The 17576-nt window shown below is 37.6% G+C and overlaps 1 protein-coding gene across 3 annotated transcripts in view; it reads right to left on the minus strand.

Moving 5' to 3' along the window:
- Window positions 1-17576, minus strand: part of LOC126762147 (hemicentin-1) — a 268515-nt gene that overhangs the window by 111096 nt on the left and 139843 nt on the right. For all 3 annotated transcript variants that reach the window (XM_050478702.1, XM_050478695.1, XM_050478685.1), the window contains exon 9: window positions 14002-14138. In XM_050478702.1, coding sequence (XP_050334659.1) covers window positions 14002-14138 — 137 coding nt within the window. The remainder of the gene's footprint in view (window positions 1-14001; window positions 14139-17576) is intronic.

Below are 17576 nucleotides of genomic sequence, written 5' to 3' on the forward strand. Positions count from 1 at the left end.
CATAATTTTGTCGCATTGAAACTTAATAAATAAATTTCAAAAATAAATCACAAAATCAAATTGCTTTGTGTTGTTGTGAGGATTATGCAGTCTTAGTGGCCATGAACTTCTGAGTCTGATTGTGGAAATTGGCATTGTTTGCGGGTGATTCGGTCGAGACTGACACTCACATAATTTCCCGAAAAGAACTTTCTGGGTCGGTGAGGAAAATTTCTGCAAAACGCCTGGACTGATCGACTTGAGATCTTCACACGATTCTTCTTAGTTACACATATTTGATAGATCTTGATAGAAAGAATAAGATTTGTGACAATATTTTCGATTTCTCAAGCCAAACTGAAATGGAATTTTTCACAAAAAAAAAATATTTTGTAAAAATAAAACCTTCTCTTATTAGCTGAACTCATCTACATATATGAATGATAAGTGTTTCTGGTTTTCGTATTTTAGGTATGTTAAGCAGAAAAATCTTCTCAACGCAAGAAACTGTTTTCCGAGGTACTCCAGTAGATCGACAACGGGATCAAGAGAGTCCAAAATTTTTCAAAATGAATTCCGTATAAATAGAAAACGTTGAATTCTGTGATGCAAACTATTTTCATTTCTTTTTAAATCAAATGTTTATTCATAAAAAACAAGCTTTTTTGACTTAAAAGTGGATATAAAGCCTAAAAAGACAGCACTCAAGTCTAAACTAAAGAATTAATCTGCTATAAAACCAAAAATGAAAAATGTTTTTTTTCACTTCGTCATCCGTAAGCAACGCATATAGTCAGTGGATTTCTTTAGGCAGCCCCGTGTTTTCGTAAGCGACTACACCTTAGTAAATCCATTTAGATTTCTGATTGAATATAATTTAAATCTAACTGTACGCTTAGTGTATATTTTTACTTCAGATATCATTCTTAGTCTTGGCAAGGACGCCGCTTGTGATTATTATAATGGCGCCATCTGTCGCCATTCTATAATTATTATAAAGATCTGGCATAAATGCAAACAAAGTCGATTTTTCTTTTAAGACTATATTGTTTTATAAACAATTTATAATATCGTCCAATAAAACACATATATTTACAATTTTTCTTAAACACTAACATTATTTTATATATTATAAACTAAAACTAATATTTTTCTTCGATTATTCTGTGACCCATCAGCATAATCATAGCTGCATTCTCCATTTCGTACGGCTGGAACAACATATCTGATCCCTGAGATCCAATCAATGGTGTCGATGACCGTTGAACTTCCTCAAATCCCATTTTCCAGTCGCAGTAATCTGTCGTATCAGCGGTAGAAGTAAGTGTGTCGTCCAATGATTCTTCGTAGCTTTCCTCTGTCTCAACAATTCTGTTACCCATCAGCATAAACAATGCGGCACTCTCCTCTTCGAACGGTACAACTAATATCTCCGGTGCTTGCGACCCCATCAAGGGTGTTGACGAACGCTGAACTTCGTGAATTTTCATTTTCCATTCGTTGTAATCAATTTCGTTAATCGAGTTATACATGTTGGTTGAAATATCTGCTCCTATCAGTTCCTCAAAGTCTTGTGCTGCGCAGAAACGCTTGTAGAGTCCCCGTTGGTTAAGCCCTGTAACCTTCTCAAATCTGCCGGTGGTAATCAATGCGATGTATTCGGCTACTTGAGTCAATGTAATTCCGTGAGTGGCCATAGTTTTAGTAAAAAATTTTTAAATGTAATTTTACGGAAGCAATTTAGAACTTTTCTCAGCGACTGTTCGTGAGTTTATGACTTTAAATCACCTGTGGTGGACCTTTTATAGCTGAGGAGTTTTCGCTGGCTTAGTGGAAAGGCTAGCTAGAGGGAAAAGCGCAGGTAGGGAAGCGCAGGTAGAGAAGTAAAGCAAGTGATCAGGTAGTTAGGCGTTGCAACCTTTCTTTTGTTTACCATGGTTCAGGTACCAGTTATAATAATTGTATTCAAAATATACCTGACAGTTGATGTCGTGGTTAAGATATTATAAAAGTCATTGGGTCATCGGCTACTTAAGGTATTCTCTTATAACAAAATATAATGCCACCATTTCTATTGTTCTTCGACTATTGTTGGTTATTTATGACATGCAGTTATTGCGCGACGAAAAACTTAATGGATACCCACTTTCTTATTGTTTCCTATAACATGGTCGGTAATGCCCTTAGGATCAAAAAAGGTATGTGTCTCTTAATAAATGAATAACATGTGTGGCTGAGTTTTTCAGATATTTGCATTCTTCCTGACCCATTTTGCTTATAGACCTCATCATCTGTTAACTTAAAAGACTGATGAAGTGATATTACCAAATTACCGTAGTAATGACTGAAGTGGAACTGTGATAAATTTCCGAAGAAATATCCTAACTGTGTGTTGTGTTTTAGAAATGGATGTGTAAGCCAGCAAAAGTATCATTAATACTCCGAACATAAGCACACTACTCTTAAAAGGTATTTGCCTTCAAAAACTAATCAAAGACAGAAGTAGATTAAGAAAGAACTTACTTTTGAAGTGGACTTGCCAATTCCAATTTTAAGAAAAAAGTATAAAATTTTACGTAACCAAAGATAATCGCACAAAATTAAAATTGTGGTTGCACTGATATTTTAGTAATAAGAATTCAGAGAACTTATCAGGTCGTAAATTGTAAATGCTCTCATGGAAAAAAAGAACTGAAATCTGTTAAGTAAATCAAAATCACATGTCATCACCTTAATAATAAATGTAAAAGGAAAGAAATTGTTTCATAATTTTATGTATTGGCAGTTTGCACCATAACAAGTGGTATACAGAGAGATGAAGAAATAGAGAGACGATGTGACAGGGAGAGAGAAATGACAAAAGGTTATTTTGAAGCCTTGCACTTTATAAGGATTACATTAAATAAAGTTCACCACACACAGCAACACCCATATATTACATTTCACAAACACATGTACGCTTATTTTTATGTGTGTGTGTGTGTTTGTGGGTGTATGAATTTCTAAGTGATTTATGATGTATTACATGCTGAGCGCAGCATTTTAATCCGAAACTACAAAAGAATTAAATTGCATTTGGTCGAAAGAGCAAAACAAAGTGGCAGTCAAGGCGAATACACCAACAAAAGCAAATATGTGTGAATGGCAGTGAATGAAGCTAACAACGCCATAAACAATGCAGCAAATGATGAAACGAAATTTGTATGAAAACGCTTGCGAATGTGAAGAAAAGCAGGAAAACACAAGAACTGCAATAGTAAATTTGAAAACGAGGCCAAGAGACACACACACACTCGCATATGCAGACACAAGGACGTAAGGGTTAAACTGCCCGCTTGTTGTGTGTCATGAGGGACAAGTTCACATATGATTGCATGTGTGCGTGATTTTTTCTGTGTTTGCACATTTGCGAGTATGTGTGTGTGTGTGCGGCAAGGAAAACGGCGGAAGTCCGCGCTCACATCCGCTTTTAATGTTTTTCATTAAGCAAACCAAATACAAACGCGCGTCACATCCGCATCCGCACAAACACAGACACATACATACATATGTGATACTCCCACACACATACACGTATGCTATGAGGAGTAGTGTGTGTGTTTTACTTTATAGGCGTGCTGCTGACATCACTCCTCTTCCTCTTCCTTTTCCTCTTTCATAATTTAATTTTATTTATTTATTTTCTCCGTTTTCTTTTTTTTTCATTTGCCTTCCATATACCGTTATTTGTTTTATTTTGCCGCTTGCGTGGGGGAGGCGACGGAAAAATTGCGGCAGCTAAGAAAACAAAAGGATTAAACGAATTTGTTTGTTTCTTTATTGCTGATGTTTTGTGCTATTCTTTTTTCCGGTTTATCCGGCTTTCCTTTATTTTTAGCTCTTATTTATGCAAACGGGAGAAAACCAATTACACGCGAACACACACACATGAGAATAACACAGTAGGTGTGTGCGGCAAATGCTGCACCAGCAGAAATCATAATTTTCCTGAGCTGTAATTACATGTGTGTATATGTGTGTGTGCGTCAGCAGCACAAAGCATGAGTATTATTATATCATTTTAAAAAAAAAAAATAACAACAACAAAAATATCAAAGTTACATGAAATTAAAAAACGCAAATATTATCGCGAGTAAAATTTAAACACAAAGCAAAATAATGCCGAAGTAGAAGGGACGACCTTGGCAGGACTAAGAATGATTTCTGAAGTAAAAATACTCACTAAACCTACAGTTAGACTTAAGCAATACTGAATTGGAAATCAAAATGGGGTTTTAAAGAAAAAGGTAACTACTCATTTCTGTCCGTTCAGTACTTTGAAGAGCACTATTAGACCCGATTTTTGAGCGTTGTATACTATATATGTATATATAAAGTGAAAATATTAATAATCCTCATAAGATAAAGAAATAGTACCGCAAAACACTGAACTAAAAGGATTTAAAACTGAAGATAATTCTTTTGAGAGATTTGCCACTTATTGAAAATGTTTATTCAATGGGTTTGATAAAGTAAAAGAATTATTTTGACATATATTTATACAAAAATAATAGGTTTGGAACATCATAAGTTGATATTTTTGAAAGGGTTGCCACCCGTATACACTTTTTGATACAGGAAACTTATTGAATAAGTAAAATAAAACGATATCAATATCAGAATGAGAAGGTTTGAGTAGACTTACAGCTGAAGAAATTTACTAAAAATTTGATTGAAATTTAAACACCAAAATATTCATAGAACAAATGAAGAATGCCCATACTGCATCAAACTAAATGTCTCCATTATAGAAGAAAATTTAGTTGGGATAGTTCCTCGGAGTTGTATCAAAGTTTCACTTCAGTCAATAATCCGGTAATCTGATATCAGTACTTCATCAGTCTTTTAAAATCAAGGATAATAAAGCCTTAATATAAGATATCTCAGGAGTAACACAGTTACCTGGAGGATGGAGTCATGTGTAGAAGTTCACGCAAGTGAGGAAAGTTCTCTGATCGCCATTCACCTGTGAGTGGCCAGAAACGATTTTTTACACATGGCTCAAGCAGCTCACGACTTCCGGTCTTTGACCAACTATCCTCTGGGTAGCCTAAGAACATCCGTTTGAAGGCGAGCTAAAGTGAGAAGGGGAAACATCCCCTGCACAGGGTTGTGCGTTGGGTTCGGGACCCACCACATAAAAAACAGTATCAATGAAAAAGCGTAAACAACCTCGGATGAGACACCCCTATTTTGATGACGACCAGGGCAAACGAATTTAGAATGACGATTTAAGGGCATGTAACTCGAATATCCGGGCTTTAATTGGGAAGGTGCCGCTACCCAGCTGGTTAATGTCCGGGACAAGGACAGAGACGAGTAGGTCCTTATGGCATTTACTACAGTGACCAAATAAAGGAGCGAAAATTTGGTGTGGGATTCGTAGTCGGAGAGATACTCAGTCGCCGAGTACTGTCATTCACCCCGGTTACCCGGTGAAGTTCTTCAACATATCGCTGATTTACGCCCACGCTCCGGCAGAAAAAAGGCGGATGTGATTAAAGATGCCTTCTATGAGCGCTTGGAGTGCACATATGAGAGCTGGCTCCGTCACGATATCAAAATCATGCTTGGCGACTTTAACGCCATGGTGGGCAAAAAAGGTATCTTTGGTACTACGGGTTATCTGTAGTATTAGATTCCAGTATAAGAAAATTCATCAAGCCACCTGGTTGTCTCCGGACCGAAATACCACCAACCAGATCGATCATGTTGTGATAGACGGAAGACTCGGACCACTATCATGTTGCAGCCAAGATTCGCAAACGCCTCTGTGCAGCAAAAAAACGCACGTCATATTGATATCATCGGCCTCAAAACCCGCGCCGTTAGTTCTGCTTTCTCCAGACTGGACAAGGAAGCAAAGCAAATGGGTCTGGCAATGAACGAGGGCAAGACGAAATATCTCCTGTCATCAAACAAACAGTCGTCGCACTCGCGACTTGGCTCTCACGTCACTGTTGACAGTCATAACTTTGAACTTGTAGATAGTTTCATATATTTGGGAATCAGCATAAACACCACCAACAATGTCAGCTTGGAAATCAAACGCAGGATAACTCTTGCCAACAGGTGCTACTTCGGACTGAGTAGGCAATTGAAAAGTAGAGTCCTCTCTCGACGAACAAAAGCTAAACTCTATAAGTCGCTCATAATTTCCGTCCTGCTATATGGTGCAGAGGCTTGGGCGATGACAACAACCGATGAGTCGACGCTACGAGTTTCCGAGAGAAAGGTTCTGCGAAAGATTTATGGTCCTTTGCGCATTGGCCACGACGAATATTGCATTCGATGGAACGATGAGCTGTATGAGATATACGACGACATTGACATAGTTCAGCGAATTAAAAGACAGCGGCTACGCTGGCTAGGTCATGTTGTCCGGATGGATGAAAACACTCCAGCTCTGAAAGTATTCGACGCGGTACCCGCCGGGGGAAGCAGAGGAAGAGGAAGACCTCCACTCCGTTGGAAGGACCATGTGCAGAAGGACCTGGCTTCGCTTGGAATATCCAATTGGTGCCACGAAGCGAAAGAAGTAAACGACTGGCGCGCTGTTGTTAACTCAGCTATAGTCGCGTAAGCGGTGTCTATACCAGTAAAGAAGATAAAGAATGAAGTTATCTGAAAAGTCCTCAACACATCATCTTTCACTTGTAGAGAAATACATACCTTGTAGGATCCTATGGACATTACCGTCCACATTATTGGAAACAATAAGAAAGTGGGTGTCGGACATTAACTACATGTAATGTATAACCAACAATAGTCAAAGAACAATAAGGTAGCGTTATATTTTGTTATAGTATCATAGATTAACTAGCGGTTGTCCCATTGCCTTTTGTAATATCTCAATCACAACATCAACAGTCAGGTATATTTTGAATAAAATTTTTATAACAAGTACCTGGTTTGTGGCAAACAAAAGGAAAGTTGCAACATTTAGCTACCTGATTACTTACCTCACTTGTCTACCTGCGCTTTTCCCTACCTGCTTCCACTAAGCTAGCGAAAACTCGTCAGCTATAAAAGGTCCACCACAGGTGATTTAAAGTCATAAACTCACGAACAGTCGCTGAGAAAAGTTCTAAATTGCTTACGCAAAATTAAAAGTAAAAAATTCAAATATTTTTAAAAATATGGCCTCTTACGGAATTACATTGACTCAAGTAGCCGAATACATCGCATTGATTACCACCGGCAGATTTGAGAAGGTTACAGAGCTCAACCAACGGGGACTCTACAAGCGTTTCTGCGCAGCACAGGATTTTGAGGAACTGATAGGAGCAGACATTTCAACCAACATGTATAACTCGATTAACGAAATTGATTACAACGAATGGAAAATGAAAATTCACGAAGTTCAGCGTTCGTCAACACCATTGGTGGGGTCGCAAGCACCGGAGATATTAGTTGTACCGTTCGAAGAGGAGAGTGCCGCATTGTTTATGCTGATGGGCAACAGAATTGTTGAGACAGAGGAAAGCTACGAAGAATCATTGGACGACACAGTTACTTCTACCGCTGATACAACAGATTACTGTGACTGGAAAATTAGGTTTGAGGAAGTTCAGCGGGCATCGACACCATTGCTTGCACCTCAGGCATCAGATATGTTGTTCCAGCCGTACGAAATAGAGGATGCAGCTGTGTTAATGCTGATGGGTCACGGGATTATTGAGGAGGGGCATTAGTTTTAGTTTATATCATATAAAATAATGTTAGTGTTTAAGAAAAATTGTAAATATATGTATTTTATAGGACGATATTATAAATTGTTTATAAAACAATATAGTCTTAAAAGGAAATTTTACTTTGTTTGCATTTACGGCAGGGGACAAGAATTGTAAAATGACGACAGGCTAGTTGTTTGCCGGAATTATAAAATGACGACAGATGGCGCTATAGTATTTCATGTTTTAGTTCGACTGCCAAACTCCGAGTTCACTAGGATGGACCGGTTGTAAAATAGTTTTAAGCAAGGCCATACAGATAACCAAATCAAAACACGAACGTTTAAAGGAAAAAATGTTCCAACAATATACCCTAAACCGACCGGCGTTAGCATAAATAATTCAGTTACATATTGGTATGGCTGTCAAGCTTTCTTATTATTTTACTGCGGATCTTAGCAGCCTCTAAATCTCTATACTAGGTTCAAAGTCCATATTTCAGGTAAATGTGGTAAATTGCGCCATATTGTTCAGGTAAATTCAAAATTCTTTTGACAAAATTGCTACTGTGAGTTAAAATTAGCAATTGACAAAACTTAAAGCTTTTTCATACTTTTGTAGAGAAAGCTCTCCAGGAAAGATGTTTATATACTACACCAAATTACCCTTAATCATCATCGTAAGAATATGACAATATATAATAAGAATATGACTATATATATATATAAAATTAAATAAAAACCTCTATTAAAAAGAACTGTATTATAATTGGTTCAAATTATATCTTTTTCAGAATAGTCCATCACTAGTACAGGTACTTTTACTACTATTTTCATGTCTTGTTTGTTGTCTCGTTGCAACTCTGATATTTATGTATATATCATATGTAATTACACTTGTTAAGCGTGTGTATGTAAAAAGATATGTTTTGATTACCATTCTTCCCTCTTTGTGCTTATGAAAAGTATTTTCAGATCCCATTCTAACAACGTAGAAACTTTCGCTTCACTTTCCACACTCATTTAACTACATGAACATGAATAAACAAGCAACAAAGTTTGTTAGGGAAAACTTTACTTAAGGGCAGCAGCTATGCGCAGAGCAAAAAAAGAAATATTTACAGCAAAAGCGAACTAGAATTTATTTAAAAACATAAAATAAATGCAAAAAAGTGGAGCAATGAAAATTGGCAACCGCAGAAAACATTTTTTTTTATTAAATTCACATAGAAATAAGAAGGGAATCATATACATGTCAAAGAGTCATATACATGCACAGTGAGTGAAGTCATACGTCTGTCAGCGAGCGCTGATGCAGCCTGCATAAACAGCAAGCGGCAAGTGGCAAGCAAGATGCGGGTTGTGGACAGGCGGGGTGTGTGCTTTCAGAGTTTGCTGTGGTGAAATAAATCCTTACAGTCGCATGCATATTTAAATTACTTCACTTCTGCATACGTGAGTTTGCGTTAGGGTGGTTAAAAAAAAATATTTTTTTTTTTAATTTGATTTTTTTTTAACTTCACAAGTTTAAGAAGAAACAGAAAAAATACCGAAATACTTCTCACAGGAACTTGATTTTGTTCGTTCAGCTTGTATGACAGCTGTATGCTATAGTGGTCCGATCTGAGTAATTTCTTTGAAGATTGCACCCTTACCTTGGACAAAAAGTCCATGCCAATTTTCGAGAAGATATCTCTTTATATAAAAAAGTTTTCCATACAAACACTTGATTGTGATCGATCTGATTTTATGACAGCTTTATGCTATAGTAATTCGATTTGGATAATTTTATCGTAGATTACATACTTGCTTTAGATAATAACTTACGCCAAATTTCGTGAAGATATCGCGTCAAATGAAAAAGTTTTCCTTACTAGCACTTGATTCCGATTGTTCAGTTTGTGTGGCAGCTATGTGGTATAGTTATCCGATATCGGCAGTTCTGACAAATAAGCAGCTTCTTGAATAGAAAAGGACATGTGCAAAATTTCAGATGGATATCTTGAAAACTAGAGACTATTTCGCTTATAGACTTACATACGACCCCGACATAATCGGCTCAGTTTCTCGCGCTGAAGGTTTATATATACATTTTATAGGATATTCGACGTTTTCTACCGTGTGCTGCAAGCTTTATAACAACTTTGTTCAGGATGTCAAAACATGTTGAATGAATTTATGTTCCAAACACATTTTCTAGTCGCAGTTTGTATTGACTTTATCGACTGGGTCCTTCTAAGACAATAATAATTTGACTGACCTTTTCGAAATGCCTCAAAATGTACTAAAATTATATTTTTAATATATTTGCTTCTCGTAGAGCCGACATTGAGATTTATAAAATCTAGTTTAAAAATATTTTTGGACATTTAGGGACCACCCTACTACACACATGTGCGCATGTAGCTTTAACTGCGAGTACAATTAAAATGCGTGGAACAGAACAATGCAATAACGGCCATAAATGAGATCAACAACCGCCAACGCAGCGACTTAACTCTTGCTGCCGCAGCTGCATACTTTCTGCCACACCCTTTCATCCACACGCCCTCCTCTCGCGCGCCTTTTTCAGCGATTTCCGGCAAAAGTTAATAATGTCGGAATTTAAATGCGCAAATTCGCACACAATTCGTCATTTGCATGCGAAGTCAGTCAATTATTTACTCACGCACCCATACAAATATAGCTAGAGATTACCAGACATATGGGCACAAGTGTGTGTGTGTGTGCGTGCGCGCATTTTAAACTTGACGAATCGAACGTTTCACACGCGCCAGCACTTTCGACACTTTCATTTACAGCGGAAAATTGGTAAATCTCTTTATGCGAGCGCATAAATTGAATATTGTCACTTCTTGCTGTTTGCAGCCACTTGTTGTTGGGTGGCGTGTGTGTGTGCTTCATGCGCCGCAGTGGCAACACACGAGTAGCGGATCAGTGTTGCGCTGGTGGTGCTGCTAGTGGTACTTCAGCACTTTGCGGTTCACCGAGCAATTTGCCAAATTAAATTAGACCACAAAAGTGCCGTCAACTTCAGCGCAAACGTTGAGCTGCAACAACAATCGGTGCTATGGCAACAACACGCTGTACAGTGGCAACAACACATTAGTGATCGCCAGCAACGAATAAATTCCAGTGAGTTTAAATACGGGCGTGTCCTGCGCCGAGTGGCCGAGTGGCAGTGCGGCGTGTGGCACACATAATGAATGCCTCAAATAACTGGTAACAGTTGGTAAGATGCGCTGCTAGGCTGTTGCAAATGTATGTACAGATGAACGGCACTTCGGGCAATGAGTAATACTGTAAGGAAGAATAAATAATCAAATTGTGCTGGTGCTGGTGCGGGTCCATCAAGCTGAGCTAGCCGGACGCGCCACAGCTTTGACCCCAATATAAAGTATGAATAAATAGATAAATGCTCCAAAGGAGCCGACACAAAAAAGTAAATCCGTGTAAACGGATAAAATGGTAAATGTAATCTCTACGCGCTCGCAAACAAGGGTGCTCAAAGCAGAGCGGCAGCTAAATAGGGGCGATGAGGTTAGCGAGGGGAGCCTGATTGAAGTAAGGGCAGCTTGTAACAGAGAGCGTCGTAATAATTAAATAGCTGCCTTAATGGCGGCGAGTGCCGCAGTTTGTGCGACAAGCGCGCAAGTAGATCCATTCACCGTTAGAAATGAGCTCAGCTGCGTTTTGCGAATTCGTTGAAGATTTATTTTCGCTTTTGTTGTGCCTTTTAACCACCTAAGTAATAATGAACGCGGCAAAATGACAGACGACAATTGTATCTTGTGGTGCTTTCAATCAGTTCCGTTGGTATTCGCTGAAGGAACGATATTAAATTTGTCTTTAAAGACGAGATCGTGCAATAAAAGTGTATGTTTTTAAGTGGTGTATTCTTTGTTTGAAGCAACAATTTTTCTTTGGGGATATTCCAGTATTTACAAATGGATTACATGTTTAAGTCTGTGATAAGATGTGATTCTTGGACCATGTAACTTCTTTTCCGTCAGGGCGTGGGCTCAAATAAGCGTTATTTTGAAGAACTTCGCTTTGATGTGGATTGTGGCTAGACGTTCATCCACCGGGGTGAATGCTAGAGCTCGGCGACGGAATCTCCCTCCCACCGCGAAACTAATGCCGAATTTGCGTTCCTTTTTATGGCTACTGTAGTAAATGTCACATGGACTACTTGTCTCAGTCCTTGTCCATCCATCCCACTTCTTTTACAGGGATGATATCAGCCTTTACTCCAACGAGGACATCGACCGGGGACATCCTTATACCGATCGGGACCCGATGCTATTTTCTTCTTTTCATTGTGGGTGTTTTTTAAGTGGCGGGTTCTAGTCGTGAGCTGCTTGAGCCATATGTAAAATAATCGTTTTTGGCCACTCCCGAGTGAATGGTGCTCAGAGAGCTTTCCTCTCTTGCGTGTACTTCTACAAGCGTACTTCTTCATATGGCTCATCCTGAAATTATTCTCCATAATTTGATGGACATATTTCTTTAAGTTCTCTGTTAGAAATTGCAAATCCACTTTTGAGTAGTGAAGTTATAAAAAAGATACTAAAAAAATTCTCAATCACAATCTTTTAACCTCAAAACTTTACTTGTTCGTTAAAATATACAAAGCTTGTATAAAATGAAAGTTGTTCCGCGAAGCGTTCAAAGTGCAGTGTTTGGTTTTTCTCTCAAAAATGAAGAAACCACCAAAAAAACGTTCATCGTTACGAACTCTGTGTGTGCTCAACGCAATTGGTAAAGTGTACGAAAACATAATACGAAACCGCTTGAAGTTGGCAATCCAGGAAGCCAACTAATTCTCAGAGGGACAATAAGGCTATATATATAAAAAAGAAATCCAATATCGACTTCGATACTTCGATACTACAACGTTTGGCAATAGCGATAACAATCCTCATCCAAAGGACGCTGGACTCACATATTCATACCTGACAATCAATCTATTTCTATTTGACCCAAATTCTAAGTGGATATACATAGATGCTTTAGAAGTTAACTTTACTGATTCCACAATGACATTAGTCCGAACTGTCCGAGGTGTAGAGAGTGAACAGATGCTACTCGCTGGTAGCTTTACGTTCGAAAATTTGAATCCGCTGTTGTGCCAGTTCACAGAGAAATGGAAAGCTTTCATAATAACTAAATTGGGACTTTTTCAACGGATTAAGCGTCCGTCAGGCTGCACAATAGAGAAGACAGTCACTATCACAAGGTAATGTTTACTCATCTCTCATAAAGGGTTTTGAGTTGGGAGTAGATTAGTTTTAACGAATTAAAGTTCCGTTTTCTAAAGTTCGATGCTTCGCACTGCTTTAGAAAAAAGTAATAAAGAAAACAGATCTTATATACTGAGCTTTATCTTGAATTTGATCCAACAGTTTCTAAGACAGCTAATGTTGTGGGGGTCCGATCTACTGTCAGTTTGTAGCGTTGCCTTGGACATTAATTTTTTGAAGATATCTCGTCCAATAAAAAGTTTTCTATATTAGGAACTGATTTGATCGATTAGTTTGTATGACAGCTATATCCCGAAATTGCCCGATTTCCTGGTTTTAACAACTGAGCAGAGTATTGATAAGAAAAGGACCTGATCAATATCTCAAAAACTGACTGACGGACTTATTGGTATCATACACATCATCAACAACGCATTCTTTAGTTTTGATTGGTATTTGGTGCCTAAATAGTCAAATGGACAATGGCTTCAACACACCAATCATAATTAGTGATATTCTTGATAAAAATTCTATTACTGAGGGTTTGTTAAATCCGAGCACAGGTCAGTAAATGTTCACGGATTGGAAAGTATAGAAATTCAGAGAACGTTGCTCGCTGAAAGTTTGTTACTTTTCTAAAACATAGCCAAGGCTGTAGTGGTCTGTTGGTACAAGGTAAAAGCTTCTGTCGATCGCTCTTAGATATTAACTTTCCATAGGAATTTTTTAACTGAATTTTCCATTCTTTTGCTATGGTCATAAAAGTAAAAATCTTGAGGGTTTTGAATTCAAAAAATAACTTGTCCTATCATCTAGACGAGCTCTTCTTTTTTATTTAGTTTTCCATCGCTTTGTTCGCTAAAATTGTCGAATTCATTACCTGAAAAGTTATATATGTATGTGGAAAGTAGAAACGAAATTAAAATAGTGTAACTTTTGTAACCAAAATATAGTCGTGCATATCAAAATAAGATAGAATAAAGTTCTTTTTATGCCAGAATTGTGTACTTAACAAACACAAACCATATTAAAATCACATCCAAAGTATTTAATAATAGTTGAACTTACATTTTTGAACCAAGCATACGAGCTCACTGGAGGCCGCGCATCCGCACGACACTTGAACGTCACATTTTGACCCTCAGCCTTAGTAACAAAGCGACTCGGGTCCTCGTTCGCTAAATGCACGGACACTGTTGGCGGATCTGTAAGTACAATAAGGCAGAAAAAGTGCTATGTTATATATTACTATACTATATTATATATTTACATATGTAGTATACATATATATGTATACATTATATACTTGACTCGCTGCTGAAGATTTGCGCTGCTGGTGCATTTGAGCGAGAATGTATAAAATAAATATTTGCTCGCCTGTCTAATAAAGAGCAACATTAATAAAAAATGTAAACAAAAACCAACTACAACAAGTAATAACAACAGCAGCAGCAAAAGCAACAGCAAAAATTAAATGTAGCTGAAGTTGGCGGCAAGTTTAATGAGCGATACAAATTGCAGCATAAAAGTAAACAAATGAAATAAATTTGAATGGGTCAAAAGTTGCCGCCACAACGAGCCACAATGCAGCAATGCGTAGCCGACAAACAATAACGACCATGCACAACAACAAAAGCAACAGCAGCAGTTGGCGCTGAAAAATCATTTGTGGCAAAGCCAAAGACGCGCACTTGGCAGCGCAGGACTTGAAGAATGCATGAAGGCTGGGGGAGATTTTGTATGAGCGGCACATATGTGCGTGTATGTGTGTTTGTTTGTATACGTGTTTATGCAAATGTGCGTCAAATATTTATTGCTTGACCAAAATATGCGTGTTTCTATCTTAAAAAGTTGGCGTAAGTTGTTTCTGAAGCAATATTTTAAAGCTTTTTACTAAGTTTTTCAATTTTTAATTATTTAAGACTGTCTTTTATAGTAACAACTGCATTTGAAATTTCATTTTTAGTCATAAAATTGTGCTTCAAAGTATATTTCGCAATTTTTTCCCGCTCTACAATCCTGCTGCCTTGCGCGGGTACTCAAAAAATTTAGTTTACAGCAGCTCCACCCACACCTGCCGAGGTAATAAATGCCATGCTCTCTCCTATTATGTTACCTATTATATTTATAGCCACATATTTATTACATTCCTCAACTACTTGCACCCATCTCAGCGCCTTATGTGTGGCGCCTACTGTGCGCAATGTCTATTTTATGTAAACAATAGCACAACTTAGTTGCTAAATATATACACGTTATAGCTAAATATATTTATATTGCAAACTTTTCTAAACAAAAATGCCAAAATGTTGGCAGTCGCCATGAGTACAATGTTGTCTGCCCCATCGCAGCGCATTAAGTGCGGCCCATTAGCTACGCTTCCGCGCGTTTCACTTATATTCCAATACAAGTCGGCTTTCCCACAGCACACAAACACACACATACACTGTAAAGTAGAGTAGCGAGCACTGCATCTGTCTAAGCTGAGGAAGATTCATTTGAACTGAGGTTATATGAAATTTACTGGCTTAACGAGTACCATAGTGAACTCGAGTTGAGTGGATATAAAATTAGGCTAATACGCTCGTGGAATGGAGCGTGGCGTAATTGGATATATGGTGCGCTCTACACTGATCACTAATTCACTTTCAAGCATGAAATTGGTTTGACCAAATGCGATTATAAATATACGCACATATATATAGAAGTATATATTTTTACTAGCGGACAATATGCAATTTATAGTTTGAGGCGGCAAATGTCCAACAAAAAGGCACTAAGCTAAGCGTTGTGTCTATTTTGAGGTTAACAAGCGTGTTATATACTCATTTTGGTGAATACAAAGAGGACTTTGTTTTTGATAACAAGTCACTGAAGGTACAAAAAATAGCTCGAAATTAAATAAAGCAGGAGAGTGACGGAAAATTCCAGCTTTAAGACATCACGGAATGCCGCTTCTTTGAAAAGAGAAATGAAAATTGTTGCTCAGGAACCTATAGCTTTCCATTATGATAACTTTTTCTCATTCTATTCATGCTTTATCGCTTAAAACCAATAAGTTTTCTAATAAAATTTTTTTTGTTAGGTTTCCTAAAGCATCATTTGCTTCAGTAACGGATTGCTTTCGCTAGTTCGTTTTTCTGGTGGAAACATATTTTTTATTCCATAAATGTGACTCTTGTAACTACAACCTAATGTAAGAAACATTCAATATACTAGAGTCTTTAGTTTTTGAAGGCATATAAATCATATTAGGTTTGGATGGATTCCCATTGAAAAATTAAAATAAAATAACAAACATAAAAGGAACAATAAAAAAGGGATAAGTTTATTGAAAATCTTGATATTAGTTATTGCACCCCAGGTCAAGTTTTCGCCCATTTTTTCCCAATTAAGGCACAAAAATACACTGTTATGAGCAACAAACGTTTTCTCATTTTCATAGAGTTAACTCACACATTGGCCAATATATGCGGTATAAAATCAGCCGTAAGCTCAAAAATTTTTACATTAGGTATATAACGGCTCAAGGGAGTATTGACCTGATTCACCCACAGTAGGACATACTAGTATCAGAAAAAGATTCTCATTGACCAATATTTTCGGTAAAAAGTCAACTATAGATACTGGGGACCGAGAATAGGGTACCTAGGAGCTGGAATAGTTTTTGTTGGATTTGAAAAATTTTTGGTCATGATTAAATTTAGTGGAAATCGGTCGGTCGGGTTCCGAGATATGAAATTTCACCACGAAGAAGTTAAATATCCAATATACTATTTGGACCAGTCTGGAATTTTAAGGCATTGTAGATCTAAATTTTGGTAAAATTGGAGTATTTTGTCAGGTGCTCTGCCATCAACTCTATTTATCGTCACCTTTTTATCACCAACATAGCGGTAGATATAATCAGTACGTTTTTATTTTTATGATATTTTTGCATGGGTGCGGAAGTTGCTGTCCCAATTTTATTCAATTGAAAGTCATTCTTCTTGCGTTCAAGCAAGAAAACATTGTAGTTATCCTTTCAAACTTACTGTGCCAAAGTGGATGATGCCCTCCGATTCTCTTTGTCAAAGCTTATCTTTGCTGGCGTATGTGACATCGTTTTTAAATTCCTTTTTAGACCAGGAACTAAATTTTGGTAAAATTGAGTTGCTCTGCTTATCGTCACCTTGTTTAAGCCAGTACGTTTTTATTTTTGGAACCTTTTAAGTTTTGACAGCAACGCCGATTTTAAAGAAAAAAACATTATGGTTATCCTTTCAAACTATTCTTCTTCTTTACTGGCGTGACATCGTTTCTTCTTTTCGCAACGTGGCGCCAGGTCCTTCTCCACCTCATCTTTCAAAAGGAGTGGAGGTCCTCTTCTTCCGCTGCTTCCCCCGGCGGCTATTGCATCGAATACTTTCAGAGCTAGAGTTGTTTTCGCTCATACGTTCGACATGACCTAGTTAGCGCAGCCGCTGTCTCTTAATTCGCTTAACTATGTCCATGTCGTCGTATATCTCATACACCTCATCGTTCCATCGAATGCGATATTCACCGTAAATCTTTCGCAGAACCTTTCTCTCGAAAACTTGTAACGCCGTTGAAACTATTAGTTATCCAAAAAACTTCTTTCGGGCAAAGGTAGAAAAAGAAAG

Source organism: Bactrocera neohumeralis, chromosome 2, assembly GCF_024586455.1.
Source record: "Bactrocera neohumeralis isolate Rockhampton chromosome 2, APGP_CSIRO_Bneo_wtdbg2-racon-allhic-juicebox.fasta_v2, whole genome shotgun sequence".
NCBI classification, from domain to species: domain Eukaryota; kingdom Metazoa; phylum Arthropoda; class Insecta; order Diptera; family Tephritidae; genus Bactrocera; species Bactrocera neohumeralis.